The sequence below is a fragment of the Hippopotamus amphibius genome, chromosome 4 (assembly GCF_030028045.1).
Source record: "Hippopotamus amphibius kiboko isolate mHipAmp2 chromosome 4, mHipAmp2.hap2, whole genome shotgun sequence".
NCBI lineage: Eukaryota > Metazoa > Chordata > Mammalia > Artiodactyla > Hippopotamidae > Hippopotamus > Hippopotamus amphibius.
Genome location: NC_080189.1, coordinates 153377239 through 153393563, shown reverse-complemented (window position 1 = coordinate 153393563; position 16325 = coordinate 153377239). Strand labels below are relative to the sequence as shown.

Below are 16325 nucleotides of genomic sequence, written 5' to 3'. Positions count from 1 at the left end.
TTGATTATTAACTCCTTATCAGGTATTAACTTTGCAAATATTTTTCCCCATTCTATAGGTTGTCTTTTCATTCTAATAGTTTCTTTTGCTATGTAGAAGCTGTTTAGTTTGATGTAGTCCTATTTGTTTATTTTTTATTTTGTTGCTTGTCCTGTAGGTGTAATATCCAAAATATCACTGACAAAATCCATGTAAAGGAACTTTTTTCCTGTGTTTTCTTCGACGAGTTTTACAGTTTCTGGTCTTACATTTAAGTCTTTAAGCCATTTCGAGTTAATTTTTGTGAGTGGTGTAAGACAGGTGTCTAGTTTCCTTCTTTTAAATGTGAATATCCAATTTCCCCAGTATCACTTATGGAACAGAGTGCCTTTTCTCCATTGAGTATTCTTTGCTCCCTTGTCAAATATTAGTTGACCATATATGCATGGATTTATTTCTGGGCTCTTGATTCTGTTCCATTGGTCTGTGTGTCTGTTTTTATGCCAGAACCATACTATTTGATTATTATAATTTTATAATATAGCTTAAAATCCAGAAGTGTGATGACTTCCATTTTGTTTTCCTTTCCCAGGATAGAAAGACTCAGGCTATTCCCGGTCTTTCATGATTCCATATAAATTTTAGAATTTTTGTTTTCCACTTCTATGAAAAATGCCATTCTAATCTTGATAGGAATAGTCTACTGTTTATAGATGACTTTGGGCAGTATGAACATTTTAACAATATTAATTTTTCCAACCTATGAACAAAGGATACTTGTCCATTTCTGTGTCTTCTTTGACTTCTTTCATCAATGTCTGGTAGTTTTCAATGTAGAGATCTTTCACCTCCTTGGTTAAATCTATTCAGTATTTTATCCTTTTTGAAGCTACTGTAAGCGGGATCATTTTCTTTATATTTTTTTCAGATAACTGATTGTTAGAGCATAGAAATGCTACTGAATTTTTGTATGTCAATTTTGTATCCTGCAACTTTATTGAATTTGTTGGTCAGTTCTGTTTTCCGGTGGAGTCTTTAGGATTTTCTGTATATAAAATCATGTCATCTGCAAATAGATACTATTTTACTTCTTTTCCAGTTCTGATGCTTTTTATCTCTTTTTCTAGCCTGACTGCTCTGTCCAGGACTTCTAGTAACATGTTATGTAGGGATGATGAGAGTGAGCACGCTTGTCTTGTACCTGATTTTACAGAAAAGCTTTCAGCTTTTCACCACTGAGTGTGATATTAGATGTGAGCTTATCATATATGGCCTTTATTATGCTGGGGTACCTTCCTTCTATACCTAGAAATATGTTAAGAGTTTCTTTCTTTTATCATGAACAAATGTTGAGTTTTGTCAAATGCTTTTTCTATTGAGATGATCATATGATTTTTTTCTTTCCTCTGTTAATGTGATGCATCACATTTATTTATTTGCATATATTGAGCTGTCCTTGTACCCCAGGGATAAACCTTACTTCATCTTAGTGAGTGATCTTTTTAATGTACTGCTAAATTCAATTTGCTAGTATTTTATTGAGAATTTTTGCATCTATATTTATCAGAAATATTGGCCCATAGTTTTTTTCTTGCAGTATCTGTTCCTGGCTTTGTTATCAGGGTAATGTTGGCCTTATAAAATGAGTTTGGGAGTGTTCCCTCCTCTTCAATTTTTGGTAAGAGTTTGAGAAAGATCAGTGCTAATTCTTCTCTAAATATTTGGTAAAATTAACCAGTGAAGCCATTTGTTCTTGGCTTTTTCATTGTTGGGAGATTTTTGATTACTGACTCAATCCCTTTTCTAGTAATTAGTTTCTTCAGATTTTTGATTTCTTCCTGATTCAGTCCTGATAGATTGTATGTTTCTAAGAGTTCTTCTGTTTCTTCTAGGTTGTCCAGTTTGTTGACACAGTTATTCTTGGCTTAATTTTGGACACTTCTGGTTCCTGGCTGAAAAAAGGACTACAAATTTTGACCATAATCCTTCTCACATTTGTACAGCAGGTTCAGACGTGAGATATCCATAGTCCTAAATGCTGCTATATAGCTGCTGTCTCATTGAATAGTTCAATAAATGACCATCCAACAATAACAAATGCAGGCAAGTTGGCACCTATGAAAGTTGAAAAAACTTCCCTAGAGAGCTGATGTACTATTGTGATTCCTTAAGTAGGGGTGAAGGTTTAGCTTGATTGATTGATCACATCCTTAGATGTTAATGGTCTATCTTTCAGCTTAGGCTGAAGACTGATCACAAGGGGAACTCTGATTCTGAAACCATCTGTAAAAATACACAGCGTACTGTCTTCATTTGCATAATATCATTATTCCATTGTCTTTACCAACTTAACTTTACTATTCCAGAAAATTCTTCACTGGAAGGTAAAAGTTGTAAATAACTTTATTGCTCATTCCAGAAACTTCTTAAATAGAAAGTACCAACAAACAGTTTACACACCAAGACTCTCAGAACTCTTTGCCTTGCCATGTCCATGGTTTCTAAATGATTATATCACAATCCTTATTTAATTCTACTTAAAACCACATTAAAAGAACTGCTTTAAATCAAACTTCAAACCCCCATAAATATCCTGACTTTGCCATTCCCTTTCTGAGACTCTGAGACTAAGATTTTGTTGAAGTGGCACTCTCCCTTACCAGAGTAAGAATAAACTCAGCTTTTTATCTACAGGTTGTTTCAATGTTGGCCAAAAAGTTCGTTCACTTTTTTCTTTAAGATGGTTCTAGTAGCACTTAGCTGTCTTTAACTTCATTCGAAACAATTTTGTTAGACTGTATTGTGACAGCTGCATTATCAGCATGCATTTAAAAAACCTTATCAAAACTGGTGAATTTTTGTGTAGTCATTTTAATATTGAAGATGGAAGAAAAAAATGCAATATTTTCGGCATATTATGCTTTATTATTTCAAGAAAGGTAAAAACACAACTGAAACCCTCCAAAAAGATCTGTGCAGTGTATGGAGAAGGTGCTGTAACTCATCAAACGTGTCAAAAGTGGTTTGCGAAGTTTCGTGCTAGAGATTTCTCGCTGGATGATGCTCCACAGTTGGGAAGACCAGTTGAAGTTGATAGTGATCAAATCAAGACATTAATTGAGAACAATCAACATTATACCATGTGGGAGATAGCTGACATCCTCAAAATATCCCAGTCAAGCACTGAAAATCATTTGCCCCAGCTTGCTTATGTGAATCGCTTTGACGTTTAGGTTCCACATAAGGTCAGCGAAAAAAACCTTGACTGTATTTCTTGCAATTCTCCACTGAAATGTAATGAAAATGTTCAGTTTTTAAAACAAATTGTGACAGGTGATGAAAAGTAGGTATTTTACAATAATGTGTAACAGAAGTGATCATGGGGCAAGTGAAATGAACCACCACCAACCACATCAAAGGCTGCTCTTCATCCAAAGAAGGTGAGGTTGTTAATATGGTGAAATTGGAAGGGAGTCCTCTATTAGGAGCTTCTTTTGGAAAACCAAATGATTAATTCCAACAAGCATTGCTCCCAATTAGAGCAACTGAAAGCAACACTTGAGAAAAAGTGTCCGGAATTAGTCAACAGAAAACTCATAATCTTCCATCAGGATAATGCAAGACCACATGTTTCTTTGATGACCAGGCAAAAACTGTTACAGCTTGGCTGGGAAGTTCTGATTCATCCACCGTATTCACCAGACATTGCACCTTTGGATTTCCATTTATTTCAGTCTTTACAAAATTCTCTTAATGGAAAAAAAATTACAGTTCCCTGGAAGACTGTAAAAGGCACCTGGAACAGTTCTTTTCTCAAAGATAAAAAGTTTTGAGAAGATGGAAATATGAAGTTGCCTGAAAAATGGCAGAAGATAGTGGAACAAATGGGTGAATACGTTGTTCAATAAAGTTCTTGGTGAAAATGAAAAATGTGTCTTTTATTTTTACTTAAAAACTGAAGGAACTTTTTGGCTACCCCATTAGTTCTGAGGAGCTAAAGGAAATTTACCTCTTACTTAAACAGTTATTAAAGTTAAGTCTTCCTTGGACAATTCTGAACAAGCTCTGTTAAGTGCTAACTCTCTTCCTTTCTCTAGGATCTGCTGATTTTTGTTTTGACACATTTTTATATATGCTAAAAAAGAAGCTGATCATAGTTTTTATTAGCTATATTTTGGAAATGTTTTCCTTGAGGATAGTTAATTCAGCAAGTAAATGAAAAAAAATGATTAAAATAGAAGAAACTGTAGGGGTTAAACAAGAAGGATTAGTCACCCTGCCTTGGGGGAACTCAGAGAATCCATTACAGAGGAGATCACATTTGAACTGAATATGGAAGGATAAGGAAGAGTTTTCTAGGAAAATAAGGGGAATGGATATTTTATGCTGTGAGGGAAAGGGTCCCAAGGAATAGAGGCAGGACATAGCACTAAGAGAATGCGGGAATAGCTAATAGGGTCTATATGACTGCAATATAGTACTACATGGCAAAGAAAGAAAAAAAAAGGGAGATAAAAGTAGACTAAAAATGGTACTGATGAACCTAGTGACAGGGCAAGAATAAAGATGCAGATGTAGAGAACGGACTTGAGGACATGGGGTGGGGGGTGAAGGGGAAGCTGGGAGGAAGTGAGACAATAGCATTGACATATATACGCTACCAAATGCAAAATAGACAGCTAGTGGGAAGCTGCTGCATAACACAGGGAGATCAACTTGATGACAGGTGATGACTTAGAGGGGTGGGATGGGAGAGAGTGGGAAGGAGTCGCAGGAGGGAGGGGGTATAGGGATATATGTATGGATGCAGCTGATTTACTTTGTTGCACAGCAAAAACTGGCACAATAGTGTAAGGCAATTATATTCCAATAAACAGCTAAAAAAATAATTAAGTGAACAAGTAATTTTTGAACCTCAACTATGTGAGGAACAGAAAAAAAAGTGTCAAAAAAGATGTAATTAGCTGTTGAATATTAATAAAAGTTAACATGTATTGCATGTTAAAAAAAAGTAGATTAAAGCAATGAGATTAAGAAGTTCAGAGGCAGAACAGCTCATGGTGATGAAAAAGTCCCAGGGGTGGCTATGGGCATGAGTATGAGTCACTGAAGCAGTATTGAGAGGAATAACCTTAAACTTACAGAACTCAGAATTAAAAGGCTACAATGTTGGATGGGCTCTCTACATGGATCTAAATGGCTATATGGACCACCTACATGATTATTTCATCCTAAGAAAAGATGAATAGAAAAGCCCAGACCATCATAAGGTCCACCCAAAGTGATTAATAGCTAACAAGCCAGTAAGAGTATAACTGAAATGAAAGCAGTTCTAACAGCACAAAGATCCATGATAGAGGTGAAAAGGTTTCAAAGAAATCTGTTCTCAGTAAGAAATTTTTTTTTGTTCCTAATCACCACAATCACTATCAATGACCCACCATCATCTAACGATCAATAATAAATGAAAATCATACAGTAATCATCAAAAATGTCATTTTAAAATTTCATATATTTCTATCGTTTTATTTTAGTAAATATTCAATCACCTCTTCCCTGACTCTTCGTTTTCTCAACCTTAGGTCTTAAGGGGTTATAGGACTTTAGATCTCCTATAATTGAAGACCCCCCCTCAGATTCACATGTCTGTCAGATGTTATAAAAACTCACAAAAGGGGACTTCCCTGGTGGCACAGTGGTTAAGAATCTGCCTGCCAATGCAGGGTACACGGGTTAGATCCCTGGCCCAGGAAGATCCCGCAAGCCACGGAGCAACTAAGCCTGTGAGGCACAACTGTTGAAGCTCGCATGCCTAGAGCCCATGCTCCGCAACAAGGGAACACTGCAATGAGAAGCTCGCACTCCACAACGAAGAGTAGCCCCCATTCGCTGCAACTACAGAAAGCCCATGCACAGCAACTAAGATCCAACACAGCCAATAAAAATAAATAAATTATGTGATAATATGAAGGTCCTGGACAAACAATTGCAGTGTGCTTGCCTATTAATAACTTGTTTTCAAGCTAAGGTAGCAGATTCACAACACAGAAATGGGAAAATCTTACATTAAAGAAAAGAAAATAAAACAAAATTTTACCTATTTGAAGTTCTCCAAGTACTTTTTTTAAATTGTTAAATAATACAGACACTCTACTGGAAATAGAAATCATTCTGTTTACCAAAACTCCCAGTGGTGTAATTAAGGACCCAGTTCAGTATGGTCTTCCTGTACTCCTTCTCTTGATAATGATCAGGAAGAAGATAGGGTGATACCATTAAGTGATCTAAATAATATCTAAAAAATTAGCATTTATACAGCACTTTTCTCTTAGAATCCCAAAGCTTTCAAGGCACAACCTTTGATGTCACATCATTTCCAGGATACAGGTAAGGAAAAGCTATTTATATTTCCTTTTTATAAGACAGGAAAATGAATAATACACAAAGTCAAATGACTTCCATGCAAATGTTATCAGTGATAAAACAGAAAAATAAAATTAAGCTTTCCCCATCCTTGGTTTAGGGCACTATGTTCTAAAACATGCTGCCTGTGAAGATAAGATCTTTTAGAAATTAATATTCACAAAATGATTATGATGTACCTTCTTAGGAGTCCTTTTTTTCTTTTTTAGTTAGATTCATTTAGTGGATTTATATGATATTATTTTCCGTTAGTCTGTTTTCAAATAACTTTTTGGCAGTGGGGCAATTAAGAGGGTTCTCAGAGTCACAGAGGAGCTCATTACCACCCTAACCAGCAGTGCTATCAAAGTTCTGATGTCAGAACTTGCAAAAACAACTGAGATAAGGGAAATATTCATTAATATATTGATACTGATATTTTTAGAAGGCAAAAGCTCTAAAATTCGTATTCTTGACATAAACTCTTCCCATTGCTCTTCTTCATTCTTTCACCAAAATGTCATTTTTAGCTTTCCCTCCTGTTGAACTACAAGTTCTAATCCAGTAGTCCATCTGAAATAATGATATACTCACTGGCTCTGAGAATGTTCTCTTTGCTGCTGCACCTGGACTGGACCTGCAGAAAGAGCATAAACTCAGTAATTGAGGGCTCATAACAGAGATGGCCAGATATGTATGCATATTTAACGGGCAAACTCCTGAGGTCTAGGAGCAAAGGCTTTATATATCTCACATATCATAACATGTTAATAAAAATGTTACATTTATTCCATATATTTTTAATTTATCCTTTTCTTAAAGAAAGGACTGATTTCTACAAAAAAAATTGGGGGCACAATACTGTAGATGGGACAAAGGTAAAATTGAAGACTTTTTTTTTTATTGATGTGTATTTGAAATTAGTATATAGGAAAAAATTCAAGTTACCACATATTTAGTTGTGAAGTCAGACCCTTAATATTAAAGGCACCGTGCATATCTCTTGACTAAAATAATAATGCAATTCAAGTAATAAAGTTGTAATCAAATATTCCTTGGTAGTCCTTTTTAGTTATGTATGTTAATGAGGGGAAAAGAGAAATCCTCATATACAATATTTACATGTGAGTCTAATGACCTTTGTTATTTACTGATTATAATAATTGATTATAATTATAATATTAGTTATGAAAGATGTTTCGATTGGAAATCAATGAAATTGAAGTCATTTATTTGCCAGTTCTTAAGTGTGTATATAGTTATCAACCAGAAACTCAGGCTGATCCAAATATTTTAGGTCAAATTGGAACATTCTTTTAAATGTTGCAAAACTGATGGATTCAAGGGCCATGTTGGATGGCACTGACACTTGTTAATTTCAGAGGAAACTGTCTTTAAACTCCACACCTCTTCTTCCCACTCCGCAGCAGCTTGCCCCAAATGGTATACACGACAAATTAATTTCTATCGCTTAACACAGTCTACTATTGTAATGAAACAAATTATGAAAGGAATGTTGCAACTTAGGGTGGGTTATGGTTGTCCTTCCCTGAAAAAAACAACTGTTAATGTTTAAAGAAACAACAATAATAAAAAAAAAATCACAAACATACACACAAGAAAAACACACACACACACCAAAAAAAGGGGGGAGGGGAATAATTCCAGATGTTAAAGTTATTCTCTTTTGGCCCAGATTGTTTAGTTAGCTTTAAACACACTAGAATGAAGAAGCTAATCTGGAAGACAATATGCTTATATTCTTTACTTGAAGTTTTACTGAAGAACAATTCTGGACCAAATGGGAAAGAAATTAATGACTACTTGAAAATAACATGAGAAGGAAGATACGAGAGCAAGGAAAAGGAAAAGAAGAGAGAGAGGTTTGAGGGGGGTAAATCTAGAAGACGGAAAAGAAATTATGGCCTTATAGAAGGGGACAATATGTAAATGCAGAAAGTGCTGCTATTTCTTATTGAAAATTCATACCAAGAGGGTAAGAATGATTAATGAACTTGCTGCAAAATAAACAAGCAAGTTGGCATACCATGGAATGAAAATAACTATCAACTATATCACTACAGCCTTAAAGGAGAAAAGAAACAAACACTAACAGACAAATTAATAGACAAGCTTAATAAAGAGATAAACTACATTTTAAAAAGCGATTCAAAGAACACAAGAGATAGCTAAAAAGAGTGAGAGAAAAATCTGGGAGAGAGAAGGAAAAGAAAGGGGAAAATGTTGAAAGACAAAAACAGATTTCAAAGAAGTCAAATGGAAGTCAAGAAAGTCTTCAACAAGATGTAGAAACAGAAGGAGCCCAAACCCATAGCGCAAAGCAATGTTTGCGAATGGAAAGCAGCTCCTTTGATCAGTAATAGTTACTCTTAAGTCGTATCCTCTATTCCTCCAGAGTTCATCTTTAAGCCCTTCCAATTTAGAGTGGAGCTAGTGTATGGACAGAAACAAGAGATTGACAATGAACAAAGCAGTTCAGATGAGTAGTTCAAATTGTCTCATCAAATGTTTCAGCAGATCTATATAATGTCTAAATGGAAATGGAGGTGAAGTACTAGCTGGCTTTACCAAAAAAAGCAAACCAAATCAAAATCACAATAAAGAAAACACCCTCTCCCTTCCTTAGGTGGTTTAAAAAATTAACAAAAAATTCATTCATAGCGTGAATTTAATAAAGAAACCCAAGTCTTGCTTTGTGGCACATCAGTTTAGAATGATATATTTCAAATGGTTTTGGAAGAGAAATTTGGATGATGAGAAAAATTCAATATTTTGAATCTGTGAATCTAGGTTCAAAAATTGCCAACATCAGGATAACCAATGTTCTCTCATTTACATTACATTGGCTATTTGACACAGTGTTGAGGCAAATCACTTTTAAAAAAATCAATGATTAAATGAACTTCTTTACTTTAGTGATTTTGAGTATAAAACAAAAAATTGAGGAAACTGATTTTAAACATTTTAATACTTATGCATGCAGTGGATGCCCCTCTTTTTTGTACCATGAAACTGGTTGTCTTTATAATACTGACTTAGTTTAATAAAATCTCAATATGAAGATTTTGCCTACCTCACAATGTACTGTGATTTACTTGAAAGAATAAAGTTGAGAAAGAACTATTGTTCTTGTTCTCGCAATATGAACTATAAAGAAGGTAACACAGGTCTGTTTCAAGTTTTATGGTTTGCTGGTGTTGTTTATCTTACCCAATTTTTCAGGGATTAAAAATGAAAGTAAGTGTTGGATGATCTATTACTTTATTCTACTGGATTATGTTATTTCACTAAGATTAACATTTATGGTGTTGACAATTAATTCCCCTTTCAACTGAAATCAAAACTAAAATAACGTGTGGAAACAGTATATTATGTTAAAGTCAATGGAGGAAATAAAAAACATAAGAGACTTACTGAAAATATAGGTATTCATTTACTAATCAAGACTGCTTTCAGACATCAAATAATTCATTTAATTCATTTCAACATGTGTTTACATGTATAATATAATTTTTGCTGAATATCACACTGTCGATTAGGAAATCTTAAGCAACGAAACAGAAAACAAAAGGGGGGAGAGCATGTAATAAATGGTAAGGAAAAAAGTGAAAATGCTTTAAACAAAGCTGAGAAAACTTTAACGAACAACCACAATCTTTAGATACAGTTAGAGAAGTGACTTACCTTATGCTTAGGTCATAACAAGAATAGCACAGTGTTTAAAGTCAGCTCTTCATTATGGGAGGTACAATTGAAAGCCATAGGTTATAATAACGTGAATTGCTACACAGAAATGAAGACTTTTTCAGCCCAACATGAAAAGCTAACTCTTATGGGAGAACATTTCAACTTATGTTTAATGCAACATGAAGAACATTTGAGGGTATAAACATCAAAATACATGAATCTCACACCAATAAGAGAGAGAGAGCTCAATCTCTCAGGAACACAGAAGATTTAATCTGTGACCATAATCTGTGACACATAAGGGAAGGCACATCACTCTAACATTGAAAGATGCATGCATAACGTATAACCATCCACTGACAGCCCCCACCCCAACCCCCATCCCACTGTACACACACAAGCCCACTAAGATACAGGGAAAGAATGTAGTGCCAAGCTGTTATGAAGAAAGCAGGACACACGGAAGCGCAGCAGTGGTCATGTGATTTGAGAGGTGTTCTTTCCTTAAACCATCCCATCACCATGCTTATTTTAAAGAAGCCAAGAAAAGACCCCCTTCAATGCTGCAGTAGCTACGAGCCCCCAGCTTGAAGCTAGTGTGTGGAATTTTGATCACCGTTCCCTGCGATGTCAGGGGCTCTCCAGTGGAAGCCAGATGTGTAACACCAGTTTGCGGGGTACAAATGTGTGAATAACAAACACCCTTTCCCTTCTGCATTTCACAGAAGCGAGGGAGGAGAGAAACAAATAAAATAAAACCCATGTTAAGAATAGGTTCATAACAATATAAAGATGTTAAAATGGAGATTACATTTGATCGCAGGTTAACACAACTCAGGTTTCATAAAAACTGCCTCTATTTTGCTGCTCACCAGGTTAATTTGTATTCTTTTTCCTTGTAAAAACTTGGACTAAATGTACACAATATGGCTGATATTTAAAATTTCTGAACAGTTGGTCACACGGGGTCAAAGTCAAGAACAAAAAGAAGTCATCTTCTTTGATGGACATTAAAGAAGCCCTCTCTATTTTTAGCATGCTTTTACTGTTTGGCAGTTACATTTTAAATTAAAAATTAAGCTTCTGCACATATGCTTACTTATATAATCTGAGAAATTCTATGTCAACGGTTTGGTTTAAATTTTAATCTGTTTAAATTTTAAAAAGCAAATAAAGATGACTACCTATTTAGAAATTGTTAGTAAGCTCCCTATGTACTTTTCTTTACTGTCAATAAAACTTATTTTAACATGGGCTGTTCTTGTCAGTAAGAGGGTTCTATCAGCTCATTAGAAAAAATTTCAGCTTTGGTTTCCTATTATTGATGCCAGTAGTTAACTTGAGCTGTTTTATTTTTCATATGAGATGGGTACTGATTCATGTGTAGCCTGAAGTTTAGTTAGCAGATTTTTAATTGCTTAAAGATCATTTATTTATATTACCATTTTCTCCCCCACATCCTATCCAGGCCAGAATATCTTAACCTTTCCTTTAGCATGTCTTTATTATTTTAGGCTCTGGGTTCTACTTTAATCTTATTTAAAGCAGATATAATGTTATTAAAGGAAAATAATCTTATTTTCCCTTTAATCAGGGAAAATAAAGACTGTTATGGGGCTCAAAGGAGATAATATATGTATGAGTGATTTTAAGCTATAAAGCCGGAAACAAATGTCAGTAGTTGTTATGATCAGGGGAGCCACTGACAGCTGTTAAATAATTCTGAATTATATACCCTCCTCATTATAACTTTCTCATCAGTTCAAAATGGAGGCAAATTCTTATTTTTGATGGAAAGAAAAAAAAAATCCATGTACAGTTATATGTTTTTCTCAATAGGGATTGACCAAAATTTTTGGAAATGTCATAGCCACACAGCCATATGTACTGGTAGGAATGCAAGCCACATAAACCAGGGCATGGAGCAAAGGTCTGAACTAGCTCCTCTAGAATATTTCTTGTACTCCCAAGCTTTTAGACCTTAGACAAGCTATTTCCTCTTTCTAGAATACTCTGTTTCTTATTTTCTGATCCAAATACTACGTGTTGTTTAAGATACTGCTTAAATTGTGTTTGGAACAAAAAATATTCCCCAAGATCAGAAATAATCTCTTCTTTCCCTGAATTCTTTTAACAGCCATATTGAGACACAATTTACTTACTATAAAATTCATTCATTTTAAGTACACATTTTATAGCTTTTAATAGATTTACATGGCTGTACAACAATCGCCACAATCTAGTTTTAGGTTTATTTAAATTCTTAAAGCCTCTTAACTGAACTTCTATAAGAGTTATTATAGTTACTTACATTCCAATTATTGATATAGGTTCCCAAATAGACTGTACATTTTTGGAGGGAGAGGACCATGACTTTAATTCTCTTTATATTTCTTACTACGTCAAATATAGTGCTTTCTACAGAGTAAACATTTGCCAAACCTGAATGTTTATTTTGTAGTAATTTTAGTTTTTTTCAATCTCAGATTTAAATTTATTATTTATAGTACAAATATGAGAATAGCTATTCCTGTACTATCTTAAAATGTTTTTTATTCCTTTTGGACCCAGTAATATTAAGAGATATAATATGAAAAGTATGTGGATTATAGCAAAGAAATATCTGAATATCCTATAGAATGACTGTAAGAATTTGGAAAAGAGATTACTATTAATACTGCTAAGGTTAAGCAAATAGTGACATTTGGAGTCCAATAAAGGTTATTCTATACCAAAGGTTTTAAGTCAGATAAAGAAGATTTCTTATTTTCTAAGAGAACAGGATGTTCTGTATCTCATAGGTCAGGTCACTAAAATGACAGAAATGACAGATATTTGATGTACCATGGCTCCTTTGACTTTAATTTCTCTACCTTATTAAACTTTTTTAAGAGTAATCTGTCTCTGAAAGAACAAACTTCATCGAATACCATTTACTCATAAAAGCAAAACTTGAAGAGGGTGAGAAAAAGGACCTCATTGGCATTTACTCAGGTTACTTGCCTCCTTAGCCTACCTTGAAAGAGAAGGAAAGAAAGGATTGATTTAAACATTAAGCCAACAACTCTACAATCTTAGACTCTTAAATTCTATTTCTTTATCATCTCACTTATTGCAAAAATGGAGACGGTCTAGAAAAGCTCTGTTTCATAGTTCTATTCATCTATCACTTTATCTGGATTAATTAGGATATAAGTATTTGGCTCATCTGAAGCTGATGAGCATTTATTTGTGTTTAACTTATGTTTATGATATCACAATACATATGCAACTGAACTCAGGGTTTTGTTTTACTTATACTGTGAATGGCAGCTTTACTTATAATGTGAATGGCAGCATGATAAAGGAACATCCTTTGGAGTCCACTGATGTGGTTTTTGATACTGGTTTTTCCTTTTCTGATCTGTATAACCTTAGACATGACATTCAACATCACGGAGTTTTTAATTTCCTTATCCATAAAGTGAGGAAAATTAAGTAGGATAATAGATGTAAGAGTAAGATCTATTGTAAATGAAAGAGAGCAATACAAATCTAAGTTATCATTGTTACCCTTATGTACATTTCAAGTCATCTACATTTTATATAGGTAGAATCTGAGGCACGAGAATAAAAAATTTGCTCCAGATCATGCCACAAATCAATCACAAATAATAGACTATAATTGCCAATTTCTAGACTAAAGCTTCAAAAAAGGCTGAGTTAAGGTGTGAGTTTACCACTGCATGGGTTAATCTAATTCTGTGTTGTATGATTTTAGTCGTTATCTCACCTCTATGGGACTTAGCTTCTTCATCTGCAAAATGAGGATGTTTTCAGGGGTTTCAACTGAGGTTGATGGACCCCTTGAGAGAACCTGTGGATAAAAGTGAGGGGTCCATTCACTGGGATGGAGAAAAAAATCACAATTTTTATATTCACCAACCTAATTAAATTTTTTTTATAATTTATTTATTGGCTGTGTTGGATCTTCATTGCTATGTGCGAGCTTTCTCTAGTTGCGGGGAGCGGGGGCTAGTCTTCGTTGTGGTGTGCAGGCCTCTCATTGTGGTGGCTTCTCTTGTTGGGGAGCACTTGGGCTCATGTGTTCTAGAGTGCAGGCTCAGTAGTTGTGGCACACAGGCTTAGCTGCTTCGTGGCATGTGGGATCTTCCTGGACCAGGGCTTGAACCCGTGTCCCCTGCATTGGCAGGCAGACTCCTAACCACTGCGCCACCAGGGAAGTCCCCCCTAATTAAATTTTATTATTTTCTTTCATTATGAGCTTAGGTGACAAACTACAGTAATATTAGCAGAATCTACTGCTTCAAATTATTATGGATATTTAAAAAACTGTTTATGTTCACCAAGATTTCAAATTACAGTAGTCTAATGACTTGCTGCTAGATTTTATTTAATGCATTTTTAAAAGGTAGTATTATTATATCATGATTTGTAATAGGTATTTTGCTAATGATTCCAATTTAGTTTTCTGTAATCCTATGTATTTTATTTTATATATATTTAAAATAGTTTTCTGAAAAAGAGTCTGTAAGCCAGATTCCCAAATGGGCCTATGGGAGCAAAAAGGTTAAAAAAAACTCTGAACTAGATAACTTCTAAGCTTCCTTTTATCTCTAGGATTTTGCTGCTGTAAGAAATCTTTACCACCTCCATCTGCTGCCCTTTATCAAACCACATATAGAAGAAGTCCTCTTTTTGAGAAAATTATATACTGGTCACTGAATTAAGCAATTGCCCATTTAATAGACAGACTAACTCAGAACAAAAAAGAAACATGGGTATTAAAAAGTTATAAAGACCTCAGACTTAAAAAAAAATTCTGCTTTACTTGTTCTTTTCCCATTGGTTTAGATTAATTAAATAGAATAATCATTTAATAATCATCACAGTTGTAGGCATACAGACAATATTTATAAGCAACATAATTTTATAAATCTTTTCCAGAGGACCACTCTTTTTTTTTAAGAACTTTTATTTTTAAGAACTTTTATTGAGATACAGTTAACATACGATAAACTGCATATATTTAGAGTGTACTATTTGGTATCCCAATCTCCCAATTCATTCACCCCCAACCCTCCCTCCAGAGGACCACTCTTAAATGTTTTCCCACTGTCATTTGAATTACTACTCTCTTAATTTCCAGTTAGCTTTCCTAAGTCCTAGGTAAATGTGAAGAATTTCTCTTTTTTCAGTATTAACCTCTTTTAAAAGAAGCTGAACTATGGCAGGTTACACAGCCGGTGAAGTGAATAATTACCATTAAAAATGAAAAGTCTACTTATGCTGCTTTATAGGTAACACTGTGAGTTCCTTATTCTCAAAGAGAATACTATAATATGTAGAACATATCTAAGAATAGAACTGATCATGCCACGACTCAAAGGAATATGAATTTGAACATCAATGGTGAATATTCTTAATGTATTTCCTATTTAAAGCTTTAATTTTAAATTGAGTCACTCTTAATGACCTCTAGAAAATTTGTGAGTCCTAGGTTGGTCTTCCCTTGGTACCAACAATATTTGTGAGTTGATGTTTGTTCTGGGAATGCTAAGGTTAATTATCATCAATATGAGGAAAATATACTGCCTAATTTTATATATATATATATCAAACCTAAATAAAATACTTTTGACTAGTAGGAATTTTGAATCACTCATGACACCATTTCTCAATCTTCAGATGAATAACTGCTTATTTTACAGAGCAATGTATCTTCATTTCTAGAGATGAGAAAGCAAGTATTGTTACTGGCTTTATATCACACAGTAAAGAAGTAATGCAACTTAGTCCTCTTGACTTCTAAACCCATTTCTCTGTACACCAGTAGATGACCTTATCTCTCTAACCTACCAATGGCAATCACTGCATTCCTAATTAGACCTTGAATTTTCATTGACTTTTTGCGCTTGACTATTTCTCTTAGCCATGAAAACCATTTAAAATAGGCATGTGAATGTAGGAGTGAAAAAAAACTGATATAATGGAAGGCAGTTTGGGGGTAGCACTCTGGAGCCAAACTGGATTTGAATCTTGGCTCTGTCATTATTAGCTGTTAAAACTGGATTTAAGTCATAATCTCTCTATGTCTTTGTTTTCTTATGTATAAAATGAGAACAACAGCAATAACTAACTCATAAGGTTGCTGTGAAGAAAATGAAATCATACGTATAAAGTGTTTATTTAGAAGAGTATCTGTCCACCAGAGTGAACCATGTATGAGTATCAGC

The 16325-nt window shown here is 34.4% G+C and overlaps 1 protein-coding gene across 8 annotated transcripts in view; it reads right to left on the bottom strand.

Annotated features, from left to right (window-relative positions):
* Positions 1 to 16325, bottom strand: part of GPHN (gephyrin) — a 596826-nt gene that overhangs the window by 144785 nt on the left and 435716 nt on the right. For 4 of the 8 annotated variants that reach the window (XM_057732168.1, XM_057732171.1, XM_057732169.1 and 1 more), the window contains 2 exons: positions 13862 to 13945; positions 6976 to 7018 (listed from right to left, as the gene is read on the bottom strand). In XM_057732168.1, the coding sequence (XP_057588151.1) occupies positions 6976 to 7018; positions 13862 to 13945 (127 nt within the window). The remainder of the gene's footprint in view (positions 1 to 6975; positions 7019 to 13861; positions 13946 to 16325) is intronic. The other 4 variants (XM_057732172.1, XM_057732173.1, XM_057732174.1 and 1 more) reach the window with 1 other exon arrangement.